This window comes from Cavia porcellus, unplaced genomic scaffold, assembly GCF_034190915.1.
Source record: "Cavia porcellus strain 051 isolate PalLab524CR breed Dunkin Hartley unplaced genomic scaffold, mCavPor4.1 scaffold_40, whole genome shotgun sequence".
NCBI lineage: Eukaryota > Metazoa > Chordata > Mammalia > Rodentia > Caviidae > Cavia > Cavia porcellus.
The window spans coordinates 6,991,859-7,016,732 of record NW_026947523.1 but is presented as its reverse complement, the minus strand read 5'-3'; the positions used below and the strand labels follow the sequence as shown (position 1 = coordinate 7,016,732).

General features: G+C 44.5%; 1 protein-coding gene across 6 annotated transcripts; it reads left to right on the top strand.

The window, feature by feature from the left end:
- Positions 1 to 138: 138 nt before the first annotated feature.
- Xrcc6 (X-ray repair cross complementing 6) lies at positions 139 to 23,102 on the top strand. 6 transcript variants are annotated; one of them, XM_063243699.1, is made up of 14 exons: positions 304 to 516; positions 945 to 1,034; positions 3,757 to 3,869; positions 6,737 to 6,875; positions 7,121 to 7,375; positions 9,203 to 9,386; positions 10,586 to 10,772; positions 13,337 to 13,505; positions 13,819 to 13,980; positions 15,592 to 15,721; positions 18,859 to 18,959; positions 20,651 to 20,764; positions 20,902 to 20,932; positions 22,672 to 22,718. In XM_063243699.1, the coding sequence occupies exons 2-14, from the start codon at positions 956 to 958 to the stop codon at positions 22,676 to 22,678; spliced, it is 1,671 nt and encodes a 556-aa protein (XP_063099769.1). In that variant the 5' UTR covers positions 304 to 516; positions 945 to 955; the 3' UTR covers positions 22,679 to 22,718. The 6 variants fall into 6 exon arrangements, with proteins under 6 accessions (XP_005003930.1, XP_005003931.1, XP_063099769.1 ...); XM_005003873.3 differs by lacking the exons at positions 304 to 516; positions 20,902 to 20,932 and adding an exon at positions 139 to 288 and having other exon boundaries at positions 22,672 to 23,102; XM_005003874.4 differs by lacking the exons at positions 304 to 516; positions 20,902 to 20,932 and adding an exon at positions 198 to 288 and having other exon boundaries at positions 948 to 1,034; positions 22,672 to 23,102.
- The last annotated feature ends 1,772 nt before the right edge of the window (positions 23,103 to 24,874 follow it).

Genomic DNA, 24,874 nt, shown 5'->3' with positions numbered 1-24,874 from the left:
TACTGTGAGGTGACAGAGCCGACCGGGAGGGTCTGCACTGACGAGGGAGCGGGGGCGGGGCGGGGATGTACTCCCGCGCATGTGCGTAAGGCCAAACGGGGAGGGGCTCCAGGAAGGGGCGGGGCTTTCCCCAATAGACCTGTGCCGGACTGTGGGAGTGGGCGCGTCAGCCAGATAGGAAGAAGGTGGTGCTGTGCGTAATGACGTAAGAAGCGTTTGCGGAGGAGCGCGAACAGCAGTTTGCGCGTGCGTGGTGTCCTCTTGTCAGCGTTGGTCGCTGAGGCATAGGTAGGCCTCTAGTGTTCTGTGCGTGTTGCTTGCAGACCCGGGCTGGCTTCGCCCTGCTAAGCCACTCAGTCTGGCGCGTTTCCTTAGCCTCCCTGGAGGCAGCATCCGCCAGAACTGCAGCACCGAGTAAAGGCTGCCGCTGGATCCCGCCGCTCGCGGGGGAGGCGGTTTCCGGCTTCTGAGGCCTCAAACAGCGCTGAACTGCTGTGGGCGTGGCTGGTTGCGCAGGTGAGGGAAATTAGGGGGCGGAACGAGGAACGTGGTTCCGCTGGAGTAGAGTTCTAGGAGTGCAGAGAGCGTTAGACGCGGGATCCAAGATTGGGCTGCTTTGAAGTGCCGGTGACGCACAGCTAAGGGGAAGCTGCTGCTACAATGACCCCGAGTCCCTTCCCCTCTGCACTCCAAGGACCGGAAGCTCTTGAGGCATAAGGACCCACCCTCAATAGTGTCTCCGAGGCTTTATAACAGTTCTCAAAAGAACCCAGAAGATTAGGTCTTTTTTAGATTTATTACTGCTGGGCACTGTGGCGCACTCTGGTAATACCAGGTACTCCAGACGCCAAAGTAGGAGGATCGCGAGTTTGAGACTACCCTGGACAAGATAGCCTCATGTTTCAAGAAGAAAAATATTTGTTATCGCATCTTTTTTCACTTAGCAGAAACCAACATGTCAGGGTGGGAGTCTTACTATAAAACCGAGGGCGAGGAAGAGGAAGAGGAGGAGGAGGATAGCCCTGACGCGGGTGGTGAGTGACTTTATCCTGTGGTGCTGTCTTGTGTGTAGCAGAAATACCTTTCTTGCCGCTTTCTGCGGGGTGGCCTTTGCTGTGTAATGGCCCACCTTTCTTTCCCCACACAGTCTGAAATACTTCTCCCTCTTTGATCTTTGCAGAGCCACCCTAGGCTCATTTATTCTTATTATGTCTGTGGGACATTTCTAGCCTTACATTTTTTTTGGTTACCAGTAGGTTGACATCTGTTGAACTCCAATAAGTGAACCTTTTCGGGGGTATCCTTTGTCACCTTATGTGGCTCAGGTAAGACCCTTCCTCACTTAAGAAAGTAGTTTTACTAATCCCAGGACCTCTATAAAAGTGCCTTCCCCCTACAGTAAGTGCAGCCATGGAAAAGTAAACACTAGTGACACAGTTAAGGATATACCTTAGGTTCGGCAGAACAGTGACACAGAGGGCAAAGGAAGAGAAATGAATGGTATGTGTTGTCTATATACCTGAGTGGAAAATTTTAAATTATTTTTTAAAAAGTGTTTTGTAGGACTGGGGATATAGTTCAGCAGCACAGTGCCTACTTGGCAAGCGTGAGGTCCTGAGTTCGATTCCTAGTAACAAAAATAAATTAAAGGACACAGTACCAAAAATGTTTTGTATTAAAATTGAGAAATATAGAAAATAAAAAATAAAACTTACTGTAATCTGTATATCACTCTAATGTAAGCACTACTGACATTTTGTATTTGTATTTTATTTTTTATATTTTGCACATGCTAGGTGAGATCTCTACCATTGAGCTACATCTCCAGTCCTTTTTATTTGAGACTTGTTCTTTTTTTTTTTAACTTTTTTTTTTTTGTCTTTTGTCTTTTTCATCGGTACCAGGGATTGAACTCATGACTGCCTGCTTGCAAGGCAGGCTGTTGAGCTAAATCTCCAGTCCCTTGAGACTGGTTCTTGCAAGCTGCTTCAGTCGGGCCTGAATTTGGAATCCTCCTTACTCAGCCCCCTGAATAACTAGAATTACAAGTGTTCACCAACACATCAAACTGTCTTATGAATTTTTGCATCAGGGTCTCATTTTCATAATGTTCCCTAGGTTGCTGGAAACCTAAGTTTCATAATGTTTTGTATATCTTTACACACAGTTACATATATGTGGTCTTTATAACTTCTTTTCTTTTTTTTTTTTTTTTTCTCTTTTTATCGGTACTGGGGATCGAACCCACGACTGCCTGCTTGCAAGGCAGGTGCTTATGCCGCTGAGCTAAATCCCCAGCCCCCTATAACATTTTAAATGTACTGTAATTCTGTTTCCTGTTGGGCATTTTAGTTATTTCCAATTTGTTGCTTTGGTTTTGGGGGAGTGGGTTTGAGATAGGGTCTTGCTATGTAGTTCAAGCTGGGCCAGAACTTATTGTATTGCCCAGATTGATCTTGAATCAATTTATTGCTTTAGTAAATAACATTGTAGTAAATTTTTCACAAGGATTTTTTTCCATATCTTCTTAAGGTAGATTGCTATGACGTAGAGTTCACCTGCTTAAGATAGTTTTTACTAAGATTTTTGACAGGTACGGCACTATTATGTTTTTTTCCAAAAGGAAGCTGAGTAAGTTTATTGTATTTGGAAGCAGTATTGTAGCTGGGTATGGTGGTGCTTGTCTATAATCTCAGCTACTCAGGAGACTGAAGCAGGAGAATCACGAGTTTGAGCTCAGGCTACACAATTTAGAGACTCTTGTCTCAAGACAATGAATTGAGCATATTGTTGCCTGCCTGTAATGCTTGCACTCAGGAGACTGAAGGCAGGAGGATCATTGTGAGTTCTGTAAGTTTGAGACCAGCCTGGTCTACAAAGTGAGCTCAAGGCTAGCTGGTACTACATAGTGAGATTTTGTCTCAAAAAGACAACAAACAAACAGAAAACCAAAACAAGATGATGTATTGGGTACGGTACCCATTTGTAACCCCAGCTACTTGGGAATTTGATGCAAGAAGATTCCAAGTGCAAGGCCTGTCTGGGCCGTTTCATGATACTCTGTCTTAAAAATTTAAGGGGCTGGGGATTTAGCTCAGCGGCATAAGCGCCTGCCTTGCAAGCAGGCAGTCGTGAGTTCAATCCCTGGTACTGATAAAAACGAAAAAGACCAAAAAAAAAAAAAAAAAAAAAAATTTAAAAAGCTGGGTATGTAGCTTAGTGGTGGACAGCTAGAGAGCTCCTGGGTCAATCCCCAGCACTGGGAGGTGGAAACAGTGAAGAAGAATTCAGTGAGCATAACTCAGCATGTAGGAAAGTTAAAAGTATGTGTCAGAGCGTCCTGGTTCTTTAGCAGATATTTTACAACAGAAGATAGAGGAAAATCTGCAGACTAAGAGACTCCCAAAACCTCTCTTAAAAAGTCAAAACTTTGACTTTTAATGTTTAATATTTAGAAATGTCACTGAATGATAAAACTATAAAGGAAAGGAAGTAACTGTAACCGTCAGTAGTCAGGATAATAGTTACTTTGGGCCGAGCTGGGTATTGTAATTGAATGGGCTCTGGGGTGCTGCTGGCTTTAGTTGTGTAATTAAGCAGTTTTATTTCTGTTGCCTTCCCTGGGTGATGGTTTTAAGAGTATCTGCTTTATCATTCACTAGTTTATGCTTTCGTTTTAGGGGCCTTTCTCTGTTTTGTGTGTGTGGTAAATACAAATATGCAGGTAAACATTCCCTTCTGGTTTTTACCCCCTAGGAGAATATAAATACTCAGGAAGAGATAGTTTAATTTTTTTGGTGGATGCCTCCAGGGCCATGTTTGTATCTCAGGGTGAAAATGAACTGACTCCTTTTGACATGAGCATCCAGGTAAGATTGCCTTTTCATTTGATTAACTATAAGCTGACAACAACAAAAATATCAGTCGCACTTTTAAAAACACAGGTTCTTTGGAAAGTTTGCAAGTGTTGTGTGATGCTTGGCCTCATGATAGCTGCCTGTGATTGCAGTTGAAGTAGCAGGGTTTGGTAGTGCTAGGCTGTAATATCAGCACCTCAGGAGCACAGGTCCGAAGCCAGCCTGGGCAGCTTAACGGGATGCTATTAAACAGGAAAAAGGGCTGGGGATTTAGCTCAGCGGCATAAGCACCTGCCTTGCAAGCAGGCGGTCTTGAGTTCGATCCCTGAAAAAGACCAAAAAAAAAAAAAGCAATAAAATAACATTTTTTAAAATTCTCTTTTAGTTTCTTTTTCTCATTTTCTTCTTTCTTTATTTATTTTGGTACCAAGAATTGAACTCAGGGCTTCACACTTGCCAGGCAGGTGCTGTGCAGTCGTTTCAGATGTGTTGCTAAGCTGGCACACCCATGGTACAAAAAAAATAATAAGAACTAAGGAGTAATAAAACCCAAAAGGTGTAAATTTTGTTGTAAAATAGAGAGGGAAAAAAAGTGCTCTAAAGGATACATGGTACATGAGAGAGGCTGAGGCAGGAGGAACCCCCAGAGCTCGAACTCTTATCTCCAAAAAATGAATTTAAGAAAACGTGTTTCTGGATCAAACAGAGGTTTGCTTTTGTTAGAATTCTTAGAATTTAGAAAGAGCCCTCACCAAATTCTTGTAAAAGCTTGTAGACAGCTCCATGAATAGATTGCAATATTTGCAAAAATGACTGCTTGCTATGCACGTTACTGTAAGTAACCATAATAGAAATTTTATACCTGAGCACTTATATATCAGGCACTTAGAGAACTAAAGTTGGGTGTTAAGTAAATATTTGTTGGATATTTAAGGATAGACATTTCACACTCTACCTGGGCAACTTAGTGATACTGTCTCAAAATTAAAAACTAGGAAAGGATTGGATTGTAGCTCAGTGTGGAGACCCTAGGATCAATCTTCAAACACTGAAGAGGGAAAAAACTACTTCTGTGAGGGAAGGCCCAGCAGGACTCGGCAGGATATGTCAGATTCACCACAGGTGGTTTAGTCCTCCACTTTGAGGACTCAGAAACTATTTTCGCTGTGGCCCCAGAATTAAATAGGGTGAGGCAACTACTTTGAAGGCAATAAGATTCACTAAGATGCCCATTCTGGTTTGACTGTTATCTCCTTTGGAAGTCCTGTAATGTTTACAATGTTTAAGTTTTATTGGTCTTGTTCTCTACTGTTTTGTTCAACTTTATAATACCTAATGAAATAGACAATTCTTTTTAAGGAAGCAAGAGGCATTATGGTAACCATTGTTGATAACCTTGTACTCTGTTTTTACATCATGTACTATGTCTATCCTTGGTTTTGACTGACAGCTTTGTTTTGCCATATTTGACTTTATTCTCTTCAAAAAAAAAAATAAGAACTAAGGAGTAATAAAACCCAAAAGGTGTAAATTTTGTTGTAAAATAGAGAGGGAAAAAAAGTGCTCTAAAGGATACAACTGCAAGTGTGTTTAGAGGTGTTAAATAGCTGACCATATTAATGTTTTTGGTTGGATCATTGAACACAACTGTTTGCAGTCTCACTGATTGAATGTCCACTTTGTATGCTTTGATACTGTGATTTGAGCAACTATCTCTAAGATGATAATGTGTAATCTATTAACTGGTGATTTCTTACTGTTTTTTTTTAGTAGTACTTGTACCCTTACACCGCTTTGTTTTGTTTTGTTTTTTCTCTTTTTCCTTTTAAATAAAATTTTAAAAAATATATACTTAAAAAAAAAAAAAGAAGAAAAAAGAATTAAATAGGCTGCCTCAGACTGACAAGGCTTTGAGCCCTATTTTCCAGATGCTGCTGTTAGCTATTTTGTTTGCTTGTTTGTTTATTTATTTATTTATTTGGTACTGAGGATCAAACTCACAACCTTGCACTTGCCAAATAGGCGCTTATGCCATGGAGCTAATCCTTGGCTCTGCCCTTAGTTTAGATGAGCAGACTTTTCCTGTGGCTGCAAAATTGTTTTTAGCTGTGTAACTAAGCAATTTTATTTCAAGGGTGTTAGTAATAGTTACTGACTTGCCTGGGATATAGCTCAGCAGCACAGCATCTGCCTGACAAGCACAAAGTCCTGACTTCCATTCCCAATACAAAACAAACAAAAGAATGGGAGTAGTTACTGACTTGTCCTCAGGTTATATCTACTTGTTAACCCTTGTGGTTATTTTATATACGTGAACGGTTCACTGGGGTAAGAATACTTGAGGAAAGATTGGGTATGTGACTTGTCCAAACTCAGCCAGTTAGGTAACAGCGGTGGGACTCAACTCCAGGTCTCCAGTTCCAGGGTTGGGCTTTTTTTTTTGCTCCCATAGGTCAGTCTCCTTGGGAATATACAGATTTGTCCTTCTCTGGCCTATTGTGATATATATTCTCTATCTTTGCTTTTTTTTTTTTAAAGTTGAGATTAATCCTGGGGCCTTCCAATTGAGCTACTTTCTCAGCCATTTTAAAAATCTTTATTTTGAGATAGGGTTTCCCTAAGTTGATAAGTTGCCTCGGCTGAGCTTAACTGTTGATCCTCCTGCCTCAGTCTCCCAGAGTGCTTGGTTACACATGTGTGCCACTATATGTTTATATGTCTATCACCGTCACTGACTTGAGTTTCCTGAAGGTCGGGGGTCATGTCTTATTCTAGAACCATGTACAGATTTAGCTAACACATACTGAGCACTTATATACCAGGCACTTAGAGAACTAAAGTTGGGTGTTAAGTAAGTATTTGTTGGAATTTTTTTTCAGTGTATTGAAAGTGTGTACACCAGTAAGATCATAAGCAGTGACCGAGATCTCTTGGGAGTGGTGTTCTATGGTACCAAGAAAGACAAAAACTCTGTGAATTTCAAAAATATTTACGTTTTGCAAGAACTGGATAATCCAGGTGAGTGACAGTCTGCAGGAATGTCACAGTCCCAACAAAGGGCCGAGCAGGAGGGAGCAGGTTCCATCCTGTTGAGGAGTGTGGTCTCCTGTATTGGGGTCTTTGCTGGGATGTGGACCTCACTATGTACCCTAAGCTGCTGTGGGGTGGAAAGAGACCCCAGTCTTTCTGTTTGCCTGCGGTGAAGGTGGCCACTGCTGATGCTCAGATGTTTTGTGTGCATTTGACTCCCTGCTTCTGATCAGGTGCTAAAAGAGTGCTCGAGCTGGACCGGTTTAAGGGGCAGCCGGGACAAGACCATTTCCAAGACCTAATTGGCCACGGGTCTGACTATTCGCTAAGCGAAGTGCTGTGGGTCTGTGCCAACCTCTTCAGCGATGTGCAGGTCAAGATGAGTCATAAGAGGATCATGCTGTTCACCAACAATGATGACCCCCACGGTGACGACAGTGCCAAGGCCAGCCGGGCCAGAACCAAGGCCAGTGATCTTCGTGACACAGGTGAGCATTTGCCTTATTCTCTTAGTCTGTGCTTAACTTTATTGCTCTCTGTTTCGTTTTTTTTCTCAGTACTGGGGATTGAACCAAGGAAGTGCTGAGCTACATCTCCAGCCCTTTTTATTTTTATTTTTTCAACCTTATTTATTTATTTATTTTTGGCTTTTTCGTTTTTTTATCGGTACCAGGGATCGAACTCACAACTGCCTGCTTGCAAGGCAGGTGCTTATGCCGCTGAGCTAACTCCCCAGCCCCTTTTCAACTTTATTTTAGGATAAGGTCCTGCTAAGATGCCCAGGCTGGCCCTGAAGTTTCGGTCCTCTTGGTCCTGTCTCTTGAGTAGCTGGGATTACAGGGGTACACCACAATGTTCAGCATTTGTTATTTTCTTTATAGCTGATGTCAAGCATTTGCTTTTGACCATCCAGAGTGAAATGAAAGAATAAAGTGGAAAAGGGTTATGGATATGGTTTAATGTGAAGGCCTTGAGATCAAGAGTTAAGTGAAGCCAGAAGACACCCATGTAACACTAACACCAAAAATGGTCTTGAGTGGTTTTGCTGTACTGACCACAGAGTTTTGCTAGACTGCAACTTCAGGGCCAGCCTGGGCATCTTAGCAAGACCTTATCTTAAAGTTGAAAACGTAAAAATAGAAAGGGCTGGAGATATAGCTCAGTCTTGTCTGGCATGGTACCATGAAAGGCTATATTTGAATAAGTTGTCTGAAGTCATAATAACTGACATACTTAGCCAGAGGGTTTTGTTTTGTTTTGTTCTGTTTTTGTTCTGTTTTGAGACAGCATCATTCTATAAAGTTGAGGGTGGTCTTGAACTCTTAATAATTCTCCTGCTTTAGCCTCCCAAAGCCTGGGATTACAGGCACGCATCACCATGCCTGGCTTAGCCACCTTCTTTAAGTCTTGAAAATGTTAATAACCAATTTAGTTTTAGAGACAGCTTTCAAAGTCAAGTATGAGAAGTCAGGTATAATGATGCACAACTGTAATCCCAGCATCTGAGAGGTTGAAGCAGGTGGATCACTATGAGTTTGGAAGACTAGCCTGGACTGCTTTGTGAGACTCTGTCTCAAGAAACAAACAAAACAAAGCACCCCAAAGAGCAAAACCAAATTTGAGTTAAGCTGAAGAAAATTTTTGAACCAGGCATGGTATGTATACCTGTAGTCCTAGCTACTGTGGGGACTGAGGTAGGAGAATCTCTTTGAGTCTAGGAATTCAGGACATTCTTGGGCAACATAATGAGTCTGTCGCTTTCTGGGTTGTTTTTTTTTTTTTTTTTGGCCTTGGGAATTGAACTCAGGAAGTGCTGAGCTATATCTCCAGCCACCTTCTGTATTTATTTTTTTTAAGACAGGGAGGATCTTGCTGTGTAGTTCAGTTTGGCCTTGAACTCACTGTGTATTCCTAGTTGGCCTCAAACTCCACAGTGATCCTCCTGCCTCAGTCTCCCGAATGCCTGAATTACAGGCGTGTGCCATCACGACCTAATCCTTTTTTTACTTTAGAGACAGTTTTCCAGGCTGGCTTCAAATTTAGGCTGCTCAGCTTTCTGAACTACTGAGGTTACAAATGTGTAACACCTTGCCTAGCTATATTTTATTTCTTTAAAAACATTTTTCTGGGGCTTGGGGCTGGGGATTTAGCTCAGGGGCATAAGTGCCTGCCTTGCAAGCAGGCAGTCGTGAGTTCGATCCCTGGTACCGATAAAAACGAAAAAGACAAAAAAAAAAAAAAAAAAAAAAAAAAAACTTTTTCCTGTCTTGCTGGAAATTGCTTTTTCTTCTCACTTTTGTCTGTCATAACACCAGGTATCTTCATTGACTTGATGCACTTGAAGAAATGTGGAGGCTTTGACATATCCTTGTTCTACAGAGATATCATTAGTGTAGCAGAGGATTCGGACCTTGGGGTTCACTTTGAGGAATCGAGCAAGCTAGAAGACCTGTTGAGGAAGGTTCGTGCCAAGGAGAATAGGAAGCGTGTGCTTTCCAGGTGGGTACTGAGGCAAGATCAGGTGTTCACAGGTCCCCTGAGAAGTGACAGGCAGCGGATTGCCTTGACATTTCTGGCTGCATACCTGATATGCCTGCTTCTCCAAAACAGCTGCTTTACATCCAGCTTGCTGGGGCAGTGCTTGTGGAACAGCACAGCCCTCTGTCTCTGTGCAGTCTCAGGATATTGCCAGCTGCTCTCATTAGTACATTGTTTTCTCCTCTGCACTGGGAATAACAGCACCTGCCTCATTAGGTTACCTGCAGGAGTTAATGTAAAAAAACAAAAACAAAAACATAAAAGAGCAGTAAGGGGGGCGGAATTCATTAAGGGTTATTGTCATTGTTAAAATCATGTTGTTATTTTTTTTCTCTGCTGGGGATTGAACCTGAGACCTCATGCATTCCAGGCAAGTGCTGTGCCATGAGCTGCCTTCCTAGCCTTTATTCAGATTTCCGTTTTTTTTTTGTATGGGGGATCGAATTCATGACCTTTGAAATAGTTGAAACCAGTAAAATTTTCATGTGATCTTCTTGTACTATGTTTGAGCTTAGCTGAAAGCCTGGCATGTGGTAGATCATCTTTTGAAGAGTCTTGATATCAACTGTTTCTGTCTGAAGTGGACTGGGCATTTAGGTTAATATTTTACAGTGCTGGGCTCAAACCCCAGGCCTGTGTGTGCTCGACAAGAGCTCTACTGCTGAGCTCCAATCCATCCAGCAGCGTGCCCTCTGTCATGATCTAAGTGGTTAATAGATTCTCAGACTGATCTTGGTGGTTTAGACTTCCAAGATCGTGGTATAGGGAATTCTGTTGTATTAAAAAATGCATTCCAGTCTATAATCCCAGCACTGGGGAGCTTAGGCAGGAGGATTGCTGAGAGAGTTCAAGATCAGCCTGAACTGCTTAGTGAGATCCTATTTAAAAAAAAAAAAAAGCATTCTTTGTAGGTTTTTTAAAAGTGATTTAAAAATTTTTATTAATGTACGTTAGCAGCACCTAATAATCACATTTGTTGTGGGGAGTTGGTTCATGTACATAACCCTTCTGTGTGTTCTTGTCTGTGTTCACCTCTATGAGCTTGCTTAAGATTATTGGAGAGAATAAAGCAAATTGAAGCATGACCTCCGTGAAGGAATTTTAGATAGGAAAATAGATGCAACCTTTCAGTCCATACTTTTTATTTTTTCTTCTCTCAGGTTAAAATTTAAGCTTGACAAAGATACAGCACTCACTGTGGGCATTTATAACCTGGTCCAGAAGGCCAACAAGCCGCCGCCAGTGAGGCTGTACCGGGAAACGAATGAACCAGTGAAAACCAAGACCCGGACGTTCAGTGTGAACACAGGCAGTTTGCTCTTGCCCAGTGACACCAAGCGGTCTCAGGTAGGCAGATGAGCCACCTTCTTGGGAGAGTGCTTCTATGGGAGAGTGATAAGGAAGGTGAGACATGGACAGCCTAGTCCAGTGTTGGTGAACCTGTGGCACGTGTGTTATGTATGCGTTGTATTCAGGCTTTAATTGCAGTGTTGGCACTTTGCAATAAAAAAGTGGGTTTGGGTTGCGCTTTGGGCCCTCATTCCTAAAAAGTTCACCCTCACTGGCCTGGCCAGGTTAAGCAGTTCTACTGCACAACTATCTATCTCCTCTAGAGACACAAAGCCTTTACTCTTGGGCACTCTGATGTTTGGATCAGTGATGTCTTGAGAGCTGGAAAATTAGCATCTGTGTTTGCAAGAGATGCCCGTGGAACTTCATCCTGTGCTTGTTCCTTAATTGGGAGAGAAGCAGCCTGGGCAGTGGTTGATGTGAAGTGGGCTTTTTTATAAAGGGAGAAAATTTTCTTTTTACTAAACTAACGTTTATTTTTCTTTCTCCTCCCTCCCCCAAATCCATTTTATTTCAAGGAGAAAAAGGGGAAAAAAAAACACTTCAAAACTTGTCAGTTGGGGGCACTGGTGGTACATACATTGCACATTGTCATCCCCAGATCATTCACCCAGAGCATATAAGACATTCAACTGTCCAAACAACACCAGCACTAATCTTACTCTTCAGTGAGCTCAGTAGTATAACTATCTTAACTGTTTTTTAATATATATACATATGTTAATACCAAAGTTTCTTCTTACTAATGAAATTTTTCCTGTGCTTTGAAATGATTCACATCTGCCTTTTGAACTTAAAAGACGGTCTCTAAAGTATTATTTTCATCCTGCAGAAGTGATTTGACATTGAAAATTAAAATTAAGTGGGTCATCTTTCTTTTTCAGTTACGATGTGGAAATTAGATTTTTACCTAAGTCTAGGACGTAAGAAAGATGACTAAAATGAAAAGGCATTTTGGCTCAACTTATGAGAAGATCTTCAGCACAAATTTCAAAGCAGAGTGTTTTTGCCCTGCTTTTGGAAGAAGAGTTGAAATTTCCTCTTCCATTTTGGAAATGGGTAGATTTTCCTGTTGGTTTATTTATTTATTGTCTTTTTTGTTTTTATCAGTACCAGGGATCGAACTCACGACTGCCTGCTTGCCATGCAGGTGCTTATGCCGCTGAGCTAAATCCCCAGCCCCCTGTTGGTTTATTTAGAGGCAGGAGTTCTGGGCACTGAGTTCCTTGTTCTGTTGGTACTGGGAATTGAACTCATGACCTCATGCTTGCCAGGCAGGCACTGTGCCACTGAGCTATATCATACCTAGGCCCCCTAAATTTCTTTTGATGCCTGAAAAAAAAAAGTTTGGAGACTGTTCACAACACAGATCTGACTGCTTGTTTACTAATTACATTTCAGTGTCAAAATGCAAGCAGAGTTTGGAAGTCACCCTTGGGTATGTGTGCTCGTGTCTACATGCCACGCTGAGACCCAGCCTAGCACCAGACACAAGTATTCTCATTCCAAAGTCGTGGCTTGATCATACTTTGTGTGTCAGGGGCAAGGCCAGGAGCCTAGCACATGATACATGAAAGATTCAGTAAACACCTAGAGAGAGTGGCATTTGATGTAAGAAAGATCTGGGTTTATTATTATTATTTTTTTTTTGTATGGGGGATGGAACTCATGACCTCGTTCGTGCTTGCCAGGCAGGCGCTTATGCTGCTGAGCTAAATCCCCAGCAAGATCTGAGTTTAAAGCCTAGTGCAGTTATGTAACCTGGAATGAGTTACCTAACTAGATCTCAATTTATGGTTCTATTTGTTTGTTTGTTTTGGTACCAGGGATCAAACTCAAACCTTGTGCATGCTATGCAGGCGTTTGTGCTGCTGAGCTAACTCCCTGGCCTTACTTTTATTTATTTATTCATTTTGACACAGGGTCTTGATATGTTATCCAGGCCAACCTTGAACTAACTAGCAGCCATCCTCTCGCCTCAGCCTCCCAATCAGCTGGGATTATAAGCGTGCACCTATCTATCATCTGTTACATAGGTTGTTTTTTCATTTTGTTTGTTTATTTGCAGTGCTGGGGATCAAACCCTGGGCTTCTTGTTTGTACTTGCTGGTCAAGGGCTCTGCCACTGACCTATATTCCCAGCCACTGTGAGACTATTTTATCCACCTCCTTAGACTGCTACTGAAGATAAATTAGGTCAGTTGTGGTGGTAGGTGCCTACAATCCCAGGTATTCAGGAGGCTGAGGAAAGAGGATTGTAAGTTTGAGGCCAGTTTGGGCAACTTAGACCCTGTGACAAAAACAAAAGAGCTGAGAATGTTACTCTGTAGTAGAGCACAGATTTAATCTCCACTACCATAAAAAATGAGAGATAGACAAGGACAGGACTAATTAGATGACCAGTGTAAAGTACCTGGAAGTCACTCAATAAATTCCCTGTTGCCAGAGGACGGTGCCCCCGGTGAGCTGTCTTATTACTTCCTAATCTTGCCAGTGTTATGTGGCTGCCACCTTATATCTCCATGGACCCAGTGTGTGGCCCTCTTGTTCCCTACCTGTAGATGTATGGGAATCGGAAGATTGTTCTAGAGAAAGAGGAAACCGAGCAGCTGAAGCGCTTTGATGAGCCAGGTTTGATCCTCATCGGCTTCAAGCCCTTGGCCCTGCTGAAGAAGCACCACTACGTGAGGCCTTCCCTGTTCGTGTACCCAGAGGAGTCCCTGGTGAATGGTAAGTGGCAGGGACCAAGAAAAATGAAGGACTGTAGCCTGGGATGGTTTATCCATACCCATGCCCTGAGTGGGCACCACTTGGATGCTACATGGGAATGTTAATGTCCCATTTTAGAAGTGTTTCATGTTCAAATTTTGGTAATGTAGGAACAAACGGAGATTTTTTCAGTACTCTTTCTATTACTGACACGTGGATATGCGGAAGGGACCATGAAATAAAGAGCACAGCAGAGAATTTGTGGGCTTGCCCATGGTGAAGAGGAAGGACGACGACTCCAGGATACATGCCACTGGGACCTTTTGTTTTCTAGGGAGCTCGACCCTGTTCAGTGCCCTGCTCATCAAGTGTCTGGAGAAGGAGGTCATTGCTGTGTGCAGGTACACACCCCGCAAGAGCGTTCCCCCTTATTTTGTGGCTTTGGTACCACAGGAAGAGGAGCTGGATGATCAGAAAATTCAGGTGACTCCTCCAGGTATGTGGCAGAAGGACTTCCAGAGCTTGTCCATGCTTTGGGATCCTAACTCAAACCTGCTGAGCTGTAGTCAGTGGGAATAAGACCTGGGAAATAGGTATTTTTAAGGTTTCTTAGGTGAGTGATGTCGTCAGATGAGGTCACCACAAATGGTTTTGTAATGCACGTGATACCCAGCTGTACAGGTCTGCAGCCATGTGACCTCATAGGCACCATCTGCCGGTGACGATAGGAGTTCTGGGACCTTACTTCCAACACCTTGCTTGACTAAAAGGCATTGTTTGGCACCTCTTGTAAGGCTTAATATTTGGTCTCTCCCCTCAGTATGCCAAGAATTAGAGTTTAGTGGAAAGACTTTGAAGTCAGAGTTGATTTTGTCTTGTGTGTGTGTCTGAAAACTCACTCTGTTTCAGACCCATCTCTACCACTAGTTAGTTTTCAGCTTGGACATTTTACCTTTCTGTTAATATTCTTTACCTACAGAGATGGGAATTCTGGGGCACTAAAAGGAGTAAGGTACAGTGCCCGGCACAAAGTACTTGGCAGGTGGCCATCTCTCTTCTCAAGTCATGCAAATAGAAACTCCCCTTACAAAGTCAGCCTTTGACTATATCATGTATTTGTCCCTGGTTGTCAGAATGCTCAGGAGTGTTCAGTTATTAAGCTGTTACCACTCAGCCTCCAGTTCCCCAAGTCATGCTTCATGCTCCTGAATCTGAGACTGTCCAGGCGGAGGCAGCTCTGGGACAGGCTGTGTGCATGGCAGGTGCGAGGTGGAGGCCAGCACAGAGGGGAGCTTGGGCCGGCTCCTTCCTGCTTGCCCTATGCTCTCAGCATCACCAGCAGCGGTGTCTCACCTGGCAGCAGCAGCTGGTTGCAGTGTCTGGATTTGTCCTTGAAGCAGCTGAACTGTGATGAGATCAGCCTAATGACTTCCATATGCTGAGGGAGAAGATGGGGGGGGGGAAGAGCAGCTGAACTAGGCCTTTGGGGAGGGGCCCTTCTGGCTGGCTCTGGATATCTCAGAAACACTGGAGACGTTATGTAACTCGGGGGCAGAGAAGTACTTAGCATGCATGAGGCCCTTAGTTCTGTCCCTGACACCCAGAAAAGCTCCTGGAGGCCAGAACCAGCGCTGTTATCAGGGAAAGGTTGCTGCCAGGGCAGTGTGGAGAGGAGTAGTGAATATTCGGGAAGGGCACCCCCCCCTGCCACTGATGCTGGTGGTACAGAGCTGGCGAAGAAATGGAGCCAAATGAGCTGGCACAGGCCTATCATTCCAACACTCTGGGAGGCTGAAACAGGAGATTGAAAGTTCAAACCCAATCTGAGCAACTTAATGACTTAGACTGTGTGTCAAAATGTAAAGAGGGCGGGGCTAGGGGTTTAGCTCAGCGGCATAAGCACCTGCCTTGCAAGCAGGCGGTCGTGAGTTCGATCCCCGGTACCGATAAAAATGAAAAAGACCAAAAAAAAAAAAAAAAAAAAAAAATGTAAAGAGGGCAGGCCAGGGGGAAGGGGTATAGCTCAGTACAGAGGCTGAGGGATCAATTCCCAGTACTGCACTTCTCCCAAGGAAAAAGGAGAAGCGGTTTGAATTTCCCTCCTCAGGCTTCCAGCTTGTCTTCCTACCCTATGCCGATGATAAACGGAATGTGCCCATCACTGAAAAGGTCGTGGCCAACTCAGAACAGATAGACAAGATGAAGGCCATTGTCCAGAAGCTGCGCTTCAAGTACAGGTGAGCACAGGATGGGTTCCGGCTTTCTTCTGGAGTGGCCTCCTGAGTTGGGTCTTGTGAGGAACTTGGGTTCGGCCTGGACTAAGGACTGTGATTACATTCTTTTCATTTAACTGGTAGAGTATTGCTTTTGGTTGGGAGCTTTTAAAAAGCTGCAGAGAATGAAAGCTCTGGTCATACTGAAGATTCTGGGTCTATTCCAGTAGATTTAGTCACATTAGCTGGGTGCAGTGGTCCATGCCTATCCTTGGAGTGCTCTGGGAGGCTGAGGCAAAAGGATCTAAAGTTTCAGCCCAGCCTGAGCAACTTAGCAAGACCCTGTCTGAAAATAAAAATTAAAAAAAGCAGGGAGTATTGTTCAGTACAAAGGCCTTGGGTTCAGTCTCCAGTAAAACACACACATGCATTCACACACATACACACATACAAAAGGCTGGGGGATTTGCTCAGTACACAAGCCTTGGGTTCAGTCTCCAGTAAAACATACATACATGCATACACGTGCAAAACCAGATTAAACAGTTTCAGAAAAGTAGCAATAACAGGAAAATTGTTTGTTTGTTTTTTTCTTTTTTCTTTTTTTTGGTGTTTAGAGACATGTTTGCTGTGGCAGCAGGCCTGCCTTGAGCTTGCTCTGTAGCCTAGACTGGCCTTGAACTGACAGCAGTCCTACTGGCTTGGCCTCCCAAGTGCTGAGATTACAGGTGTACGCCACCATGCCCAGCTCAATTATAGTAATGCTAACTCTAGTTAAAGTGTTGTGTAGATCTCTAGAATTTAGTCATGTTGCATGAGTGGAACTTTATACCCATTGACTAGTGACTCACCTTGCCTCCAGCTCTGGCTTCTTTGCTTTTCTGAGTCTATTTCAGGTCTCAGAAACTGACTTGTGCTGGGTTTGGTAGTGCATGCCTGTAATCCCAGCACTCAAAAGGCTGAAGCATGGGGCTGGGGATTTAGCTGAGCAGCATAAGCAGCTGCCTTGCAAGCAGGCGGTCGTGAGTTTGATCCCTGGTACCGATAAAAAGTTTAAAAAAAAAAAAAAAAAAAAAGGCTGAAGCAGGAGGACCGTTGCAAATTCAAGACTAGCCTGGGCTACAAAGTGAACTTAAGGCCAGCCTGAACTGTGAAGCAAGACGCTGTCTCAAAAAGACATTAAAAAAATTGTCTCCCACAATCTGACCTTCTGTACCTAATTTCACTTAATTTAATGTCCTTAGGATTCTTCCAGGTTGTTGAATATTGCAGAATTCCACCCCCCTTTTTTGCCTTTTTTGTACTGGGATCAAATGCATTGTCTTTGCAGTGAGCTACATCTTGGGTTTTTTGTTTTTGAGACAGGGTCTTGCTACGTAGTTTGTCTTGGCTTGGACTCACTATGTAGCCCATGCTGGCCTCAAACTCATGGCAGCTCTCCTGCCTCAGCCTCCAGAGTGCTGGGATTATAGGTGTATGCCAGCACACTTGGCCATTCTGGTTCTTTTCATTTGTTGAAACAAGGTCTTGCTAAATTGCCAGCTGGGCTTGAACTTGTGATTCTTCTGGAAATGTCATTTGGAGAAAGGGTCTTGGTGTGTTGCCTAGGCTATATCCTGCCCCAGCCTTCCAGGTAGCTGGATTACAGGCTCATCATGCCCCTGTGCCCAGCTATGCAATATTTTCTTTGACAGATGAATCAAAGGGCGTTTATTTAGTTCCTCTCTTGGCCTTTGTGAACAGTGTTGCAATGAAGATGGAGGAGGGTACTAGTACCTCTTTGATATTTCAATTTCTTTGGAAGTGATAGTGGTATTTTAAATTTAGTGGTCTGTAAATTTTTTGAAGCCTATCTTTGTTCTTTTCCTTCCTGTTTTTTTTTAAATAAAGGTCTCACTGTGTAGCTATCCTCAAAGTTGAGATCCTCCTGCCTCAGGCTCCCAAGTAGCTAGGCTTACAGTTGTGAACCATCATCCCCAGTTTCCTATGCAGCTTTTCCTAGTGGCTGCACCATTTTGGGTTCCCTTCAAAAGTGTACACCAGTTCCAGTTTCTTAATGCTTGTTTGTTGCCTTGTGTGTGTTTCTGCTTTTTTTTTGACTATAACCTAGATGCCAGGATATTCTCACTGTGGCTTTGATTTGCATTTCCATGGTGACAGTGACATTGAGCCTCTTCCCATATACCTGTTACCTTTTGTATTTCTTTCTTTTTTTTTTTTGTCTTTTTTAGACAGGGTCTCTATGCAACTCAGGCTGGCCTTGAGCTTACTTTGTAGCCCAGGCTGGTCTCGAACTCCCAACAATCCTGCCTAAGCCTCCGAGTGCTGGGATTACAGGCGTGAGCCACCACGCCCAGCTCACCTTTTGTATTTCTTTATTTTTGAATCTTTTACACCTTTATTTGTATGTCTTTGATGATGTCCATGCTCCCCGCCCCCCTTTCTCAGTACTGTGAATTAAATACAGAGGAGTCCCACTGAGCTAAATCCCAGACCCTTTTTTATTTTGAGGCAGGGTCTTGACTAAGTTGCCCAGGCTGGGTTTGAATTTTTAATCCTCTTGCCTCAGCCTCCAAGAGTGCTGGGATCACAGATGTTCACTACCTTGCCCAGGTTAGTCTATTTTAAAATTAGATTGTTAGGGCTGGAGATTTAGCTCAGTGGCATAAGTGCTTGCCTGGCCAGTGCTAGGTCATGAGTTCAATCCCCAGTATTGATTAAAAAAAAAATGAAATTAGATTGTTAGGTTTTTTACTACTGAGTTGTAGAGTTTTTCACATCGTTTTGCATCTAGGGTACCCTTCTCCTTCAGGTATAACCTAGTTCAGTGCATTACTGGGCAAATGGGAGCACTGAGCACCTTCTGCTCAGCCACTGCCACCTCTGCTGCTCCGCCTGCAGCTTAATGGGGATGAGTGGGTGGGCTGGCGCTGAGGTTAATACTCGAGTTTCAGCATCCCACGAGGATGTGAGGATTGCCGAGGGATAGGTGGACTTTTGATGAAGTCCCAGCTCTCTCACTTGGAGTGATTTTCTCAGCTGGCCTCGGGCCTGTGCCATTTCAGTTTGGTTTGATTGTATTATTTCTTCTTTTTGCATCTCCTTCTTAAAGTGTTTGGCTTTTCAGGTTTCAGTTGACACCGTTGTGTGTGTTCCCACAGAAGTGACAGCTTTGAGAACCCCGTGCTGCAGCAGCACTTCAGGAACCTGGAGGCCTTAGCCTTGGACTTGATGGAGCCTGAGCAAGCAGTGGATCTGACCTGTAAGGAGGCTGGAGTCTGGGGAGAAGTTCTTTTTTTTCTTTTGCTTTTTGAGACAGGAACTTGCTGTGTAGGCCAGGCTGGCTTTGAACTCAGTATGTAGCCCTGCCAGTGATCCTCCTGCCTCAGCCCCTAAGTGCTTGGATCACAAGTGTGTGCCACCACACCTGCCCTGAGAAGTTCATCAGTGGCCTGCCTTCTGCCTCGCTCTGAGCCTGTAACACATGTGCATTTCCCAGCCTCTCAACACATCACTGTCCAGACTGTCTCTGTCGTGGGGATTTTCTTGGCAAGCTTCGTTGCTAAGTGTACCCGCAGGGAGAAGAGGAGACAATGCCTGTTCCTGAGCCCCCTGCATCCAGGCTAGGCCTCTGCAGGCCTAACGCTTGAAAGTTAGAAACAGGCACTAGACACTGAGTGCCAGCTGCGGGCCTGGCCCTGCTGTCCTCTGTGTTGACTCCCTTTAGCCTCTGCACTGTGACAAGGGCTGTAGCTCTCCCGGTTTTCTTGGTGTGCAGGTACTGAGTGACCCAGAATTTGGTGGCTCCTGGCCAGGGCCAGCCCCGTGCTGGCAGCCTCTCCCTCAGACTTCGTGCCCCACCATGAGAAAAGCTACCTGATACCCATGGAGACCTCTGGGCCATGTCTCTCCCTTACTGCTGGTCCCCTTCATGATTGTGACCTTCATGCTTTCATGAGAGGACACTAGTTTAGTGGCTGAAGTATAAATACCCACAGAGAAGCAGATTGGATTCGATCAAGAGTCTTCAAAGGCTGAAAAGTTCAGAACAGTTGGTTTGGGCTGCCTCAGCCTCCACTAAGGTCTCTTTAATGCTAGCATTAAACCCACTGTGTTACTGTGGGGCCTGTCCAGCTGTGTCCAGCTTCAGAAGAGAAACTCCTTAGTTCAGCAGCCCATTTCTTCCTGTACAGCCTTTAGTGATATTAGGTAGTTAGCTCAGCCTATTTGTCCTTGGGTCCTGCATCCATAGATTCAGCCAACTATGGGTCAAAAATATTACAAAATAAGCTGCAGCTCAGTGTGGTGGTGCATATCCATAATCCAGAACTGTGAGAGGCTGAGACAGGAGGGTTGAAAGTTCAACCCAGCCTGGGCAGTTTAGCAGTTTAGTGGCACCCTGTGTCAATAAAAAAGGGCTGTGATGCAGTTCAGTGCAAAAGCCCTGGGTTCAATCCCCAGTTCTAAAAAGTTCCATCTGTATTAAACACATAGACTTTTTGGGGTGCCATCCTAAGTAATGCAGTATAATAGCTACATAGTCACACAGCATTTCCAGTGTACTAGGTATTATGGGTTGTCGAGATGATTTAAAGATGAGACATTGCATGTAGGTTGTATCAAATACATCACTGTTTTAAATAAGGGACTCTAGCATTTAAGAATGTGTATCTCTGGGGACCCCAGACCCAGTCCCCATGATCTGAGGGAGACTGTATTTGAACCAATGATGGTGAGCTTTCAGTGCTGGCAGCCAGCTGCCACACGTGTGCCATAGGTTTGCCACCACCAACAGCAGGACTGTGGAGTATTTTTGTGCCTGTAGTAAACCCTTTCCCCGACCCCTCTTCCCATTAGTTAGGGGCTCTCTGCTTCCCAAGAGCTGGAACTGGATGGCTCAGCACACCAGGGTGTGTGACTCACCTGGCCACTTTCTGTGCTTTGACTTTCTAGTGCCCAAGGTTGAAGCAATGAATAAAAGACTGGGCTCCCTGGTAGAGGAGTTTAAGGACCTCGTTTACCCACCAGATTACAGTCCTGAGGGAAAAGCCACTAAACGAAAGCAAGGTAAGGAGCTGGCTATAGAACTGCGGTGGGTTCTTTTTAAAGTTGTCTTTGTATCAGAAGGCTGAAGCAGGGTTTCCGAGTTTCAGAACAGCCTGGACTGGTAATAGAAACCCAATTTTTTTTTAAATCATTACCAGGGATTGAACTTAACGACTGGGAGCTTGCAAGGTAGGCACTTATGCTGCTGATCTAAACCCCCAGCCCCTGAATGCAGTTTAAAAATAAAAAGGAAAATAAAAGTTGCCTTTATTGTCATATCACAGAAAGAGGATGATGGCCTTTTGGAAGCATCTGTATAGATCTGCCTGTACTAACAGATCTTCCAGCACAAGTGGAGTCATTACTTGCATTGTTTTCCAGTTTGCTTTTGGGTTACACAGCTGTATCCATTGGACAGTGACGAGTACGAACACAGAGCAGCTCTTGCAAGAGCAAGGCCACAGGTCGTTCTGCCAACTGGACATGCCCTGGTCTGTTTAACCAGCCCTGCTGTGGGTGGCCATGCTGCAGCGGGTCTGAGCAGCCACTGATTGTAGAGAGCTTTAGGGTGAAGCTGTAGACACTGAGGATTCTGATAAGATTGACACCCCACCCAGGGAGGGCTGAATGTATTTTCCTATGCTCTCACCAATCCTGGACTTATATACTGTTTTAGTAGGGAAAATTGTGTCCTGCTTTCATTTATAATTTCCAGTTACAAATGAGATGTATTTTATTAGAGTTTCTTTCTCCTGTGCACTACCTCTTGCTGGTGTTAACATTTCTTCTGGCAGACTGATTTTTTTCTTTCACTGTAAGGCTTGTCTATGGGGATGTCACTTCACGTGTTGTCACTGTTCTGGAATAGTCTGGCTTTGGCCAAGTAGAGCCCGATTTGGGCCTAATGACTGTGAAGAACGGGACGGTGAGGTGAGGTGAGGTGAGGTGAGGCTGGTGGCGATGGTGCTTTCTTCTTTTGTATTAGAAGTGACTTCCGTAAATGCCAAGATAGACCTTGCTGGGGCTTTGTGCTTGATGTGGCAGTGTTTGTCGTGCTGAGCCTTCACATTATTGTCTGGTGCCCTGGGACTTATAGAGTCTCTGTAAATGCTTTTGCCATTGTTGTTTTTCTTTCTTTTTTTTTTTTTCTTTTTCCTTTTTATGGGTACCGGGGATCGAACTCATGACTGCCTGCTTGCAAGGCAGGCGCTTATGCCGCTGAGCTAAATCCCGAGCCCCTATTGTTGTTTTTCTAATCTCTCCTCCCCTCCCTTCTTGAACATGCTAGGCACACACTGTACCACTGAGCCATAGCCCTGATCCCCAGAAATGCTTTTTTGGTTGGTGTTTGGCTTTTTAAGTGGGCTTCACCATATTGCCCAGGCTGGTCTTGCACTGGAGCACATGATCTTCCCACCTCATCCTCCTGAGTTACCTTTACTGCTTGTGTGTGTGTGTGTGTGTGTGTGTGTGTGTGTGAGAGAGAGAGAGAGAGAGAGACAGAGATTTAGCCTAGGGTCTTTGTGTTGAGCTATGTCTCCACCATGTTTTGAGACAAGGTCTTGCTAAATTCCTTAAATGGGGCTCAAACTTGTGGTCCTTCTTGCTCAGCCTCCTAGGGTGCAAGTATTATACCACACTAAGCTTTTCATTGGTTTTTGAAGGACAGAAAAAAGAATGATTTGTTTACCCAGAGTGAGCAACTGTTGTGGGTAACTGGATGGCATTTTCACCTGGTACATTTTTGGTTTTATATTTCAATGAAGCTGTCTTTCCAAGATACCTATTTTCCCCTTGGTTTGAGGCCAGCATCACAGTGTCACTGAAAATAGTTAACTGCAGCCCAGATAATGGGAGGCCCAGGCTCTGTGTAACTGGGATGTCCCTGGTAGCATTTCTGGTCATTCTTTTCTGGCCTCTCTTCCCAGATGGTGAAGGTTCTGGGAGCAAAAGGCCCAAAGTGGAATTATCTAAAGAGGAGCTCAAGGCCCATGCCACCAAGGGCACGCTGGGCAAACTCACCGTGCCCATGCTGAAGGAGGCCTGCAGGGTGTGTGGGCTGAAGGGTGGGCTAAAGAAGCAGGAGCTACTGGACATGCTCACCCAGCATTTCCTGAAGGACTGAGTGCAGCGTGCAGTCAGCTACCTGCAGCCTTCGACCTTCTGCAGAGGGCCAAGCTGCTTGCCTGTGTTCCTCACCAACTCACCGAGTGTTTCTGCTGAGTTGCGAGTCTGCTGCCTATTGGGAGCCAGGGACTTAAGGTTTGTGGGACCTCTTGTTGCCATGGAGACTATGCAGCTTTCCCATTTTGCTGTGCCTTACTGTACTGTGTGAATAAAGGTCTGACTTTGTACTACATAGTGGGGTTTTGGTGTTTGTTTTCAGTACTGGAAAGAGAACCCAGGGCTATCCTGCTGTTTTTTTTTTTTTTTTTTTTTTTTTTTTTTTTTTGTCTTTTTCCTTTTTATCGGTACCAGGGATCGAACTCACGACTGCCTGCTTGCAAGGCAGGCGCTTATGCCACTGAGCTAAACCCCCAGCTCCCCCATCCTGCTGTTTTGAGACAGTCTTTCTAAGCCACCCAGCCTAGATTCAAATTTGCAGTCCTCTTGCCTTGGCCTCCCAGAGTGCTGGGATTACAAGTGTGTGCTACCAAGCCTGGCTCTGTATACTGTTCTTTGTCTGCCTCCCACCCAGACAGCACTGGCCAGAGGCTCTTAGCTTCCTTTTCTTTTCCACTGGAAGCACACATTGTAATAGTGGAAACCAAAAGATGAGTCAGGCTGGGGGAGAGTTAAGGACAGGTGAAGGGAAGGTGAATGTACAGTTACTTCTGGCCTGATGTCATGAGTCATCCACTTCTTCTTGTGACCCAGAAATTCCATCCTCACATTCATAGTGGGCGAGAGACACACTGTCCTTCTGCTTTACCAGGAGCTGTGGTGGTTCTCCGGCCTCCCTGGCTTGGGTCCAAGCTTCTCTTCAGTGATCCTCCTGGTAACCTTGTCTGCTTTGGATATGAAAGCCGGTCCTACCAGGGATCACTGCAGGCGCTCTGAGCAGCTTGTGGGCTGGCCAGCACTTCCAGGGCTCTGCATTGCCCTATTTTGATAAGACCTCTATATCCTTTCAGTTGCTGGCTTAAAACAATAATAAATGTTTTCTTACCATTTCTGTGAATGAAAAAGTGGGGAGAATAAGGTATGCTTTTTTCTTTTTTTAATAAACAGGGACTCATTATGTAGTGTGCCACCACACCGTTTAGGCTTTGTAGTTCTAACTTGACTCATGAGGTATATTCAAGATACGGTCAGAGCTTGAAGCTGGAAGACCCACATGCAGAGATTGTGTATTTTGTTCTGACATCTTGGGGGAGGAGTGTACATGACTAGGGATAGACCGTACTCTTGGTTAACAGCTTCCTTCTGAGAATGCCTCTAAGACAGCCACTAACTTCTCTAACTTTCCCACACTAGACCATCATACCCTCTGTATCCTAAGTCACCTCAGGACTAGGTACTAGGCAACTGGAGACCTCTGCATGTGGGTCTCACAGAATCACTGATCCTAGCAGGCCTGTCGCCCACCCTGGCTTGCCTTTTTCGAAGTGTTGGTAAAGGATGTGACATAGACTGCTCCCTCACCCAAACCTGAGCCTTATCCAGCACCCCTGTGTGGCACTGCAAGCGTACTCCTCTTGGGAAATGAAATAAACTTATCTCAGTGGCACTGCCCCTCCCAGTGTTGTCACTGATCTGTTAACTGCAGATACAAATGAGACACAGGCTTATTCCCATGCTAGAAATGTGTGGGCCTGTCCCTGGGCCGATTCAGTCTTCATAACAAAGCAGCTGACTGCCCCTGGAGCCACCAGTGACACAGGCCTGTAGACCTGGCTAGCTACTCAGGAAGCTGAGGGAGAAACATTAGGATCTAGTTTGAGGCTGGCCTGGGCAAGGTAGTAGGGCCTTTTGCATTTTTTTTCTCCCCTTCAAGATGGGGTCACACTGTGCTACAATACAGTGGCTGTTTGCAGGCACAAGCCTACTGCTGCTAAGGACATGCAGCCAATGGCCCCCTGCTCCTAAAGTCACTATATTGGTACCAAACATACCCTGGGCTCATTTGAC

Bases quoted from the DNA above. Each gene is read 5' to 3' on its own strand.
- Xrcc6 (XM_005003873.3), top strand. From the start codon at position 956: ATGTCAGGGTGGGAGTCTTACTATAAAACCGAGGGCGAGGAAGAGGAA. The intron at 1,035-3,756 runs GTGAGTGACTTT...TTTACCCCCTAG, and splicing joins GGATAGCCCTGACGCGGGTG to GAGAATATAAATACTCAGGA. The intron at 3,870-6,736 runs GTAAGATTGCCT...ATTTTTTTTCAG, and splicing joins CTTTTGACATGAGCATCCAG to TGTATTGAAAGTGTGTACAC.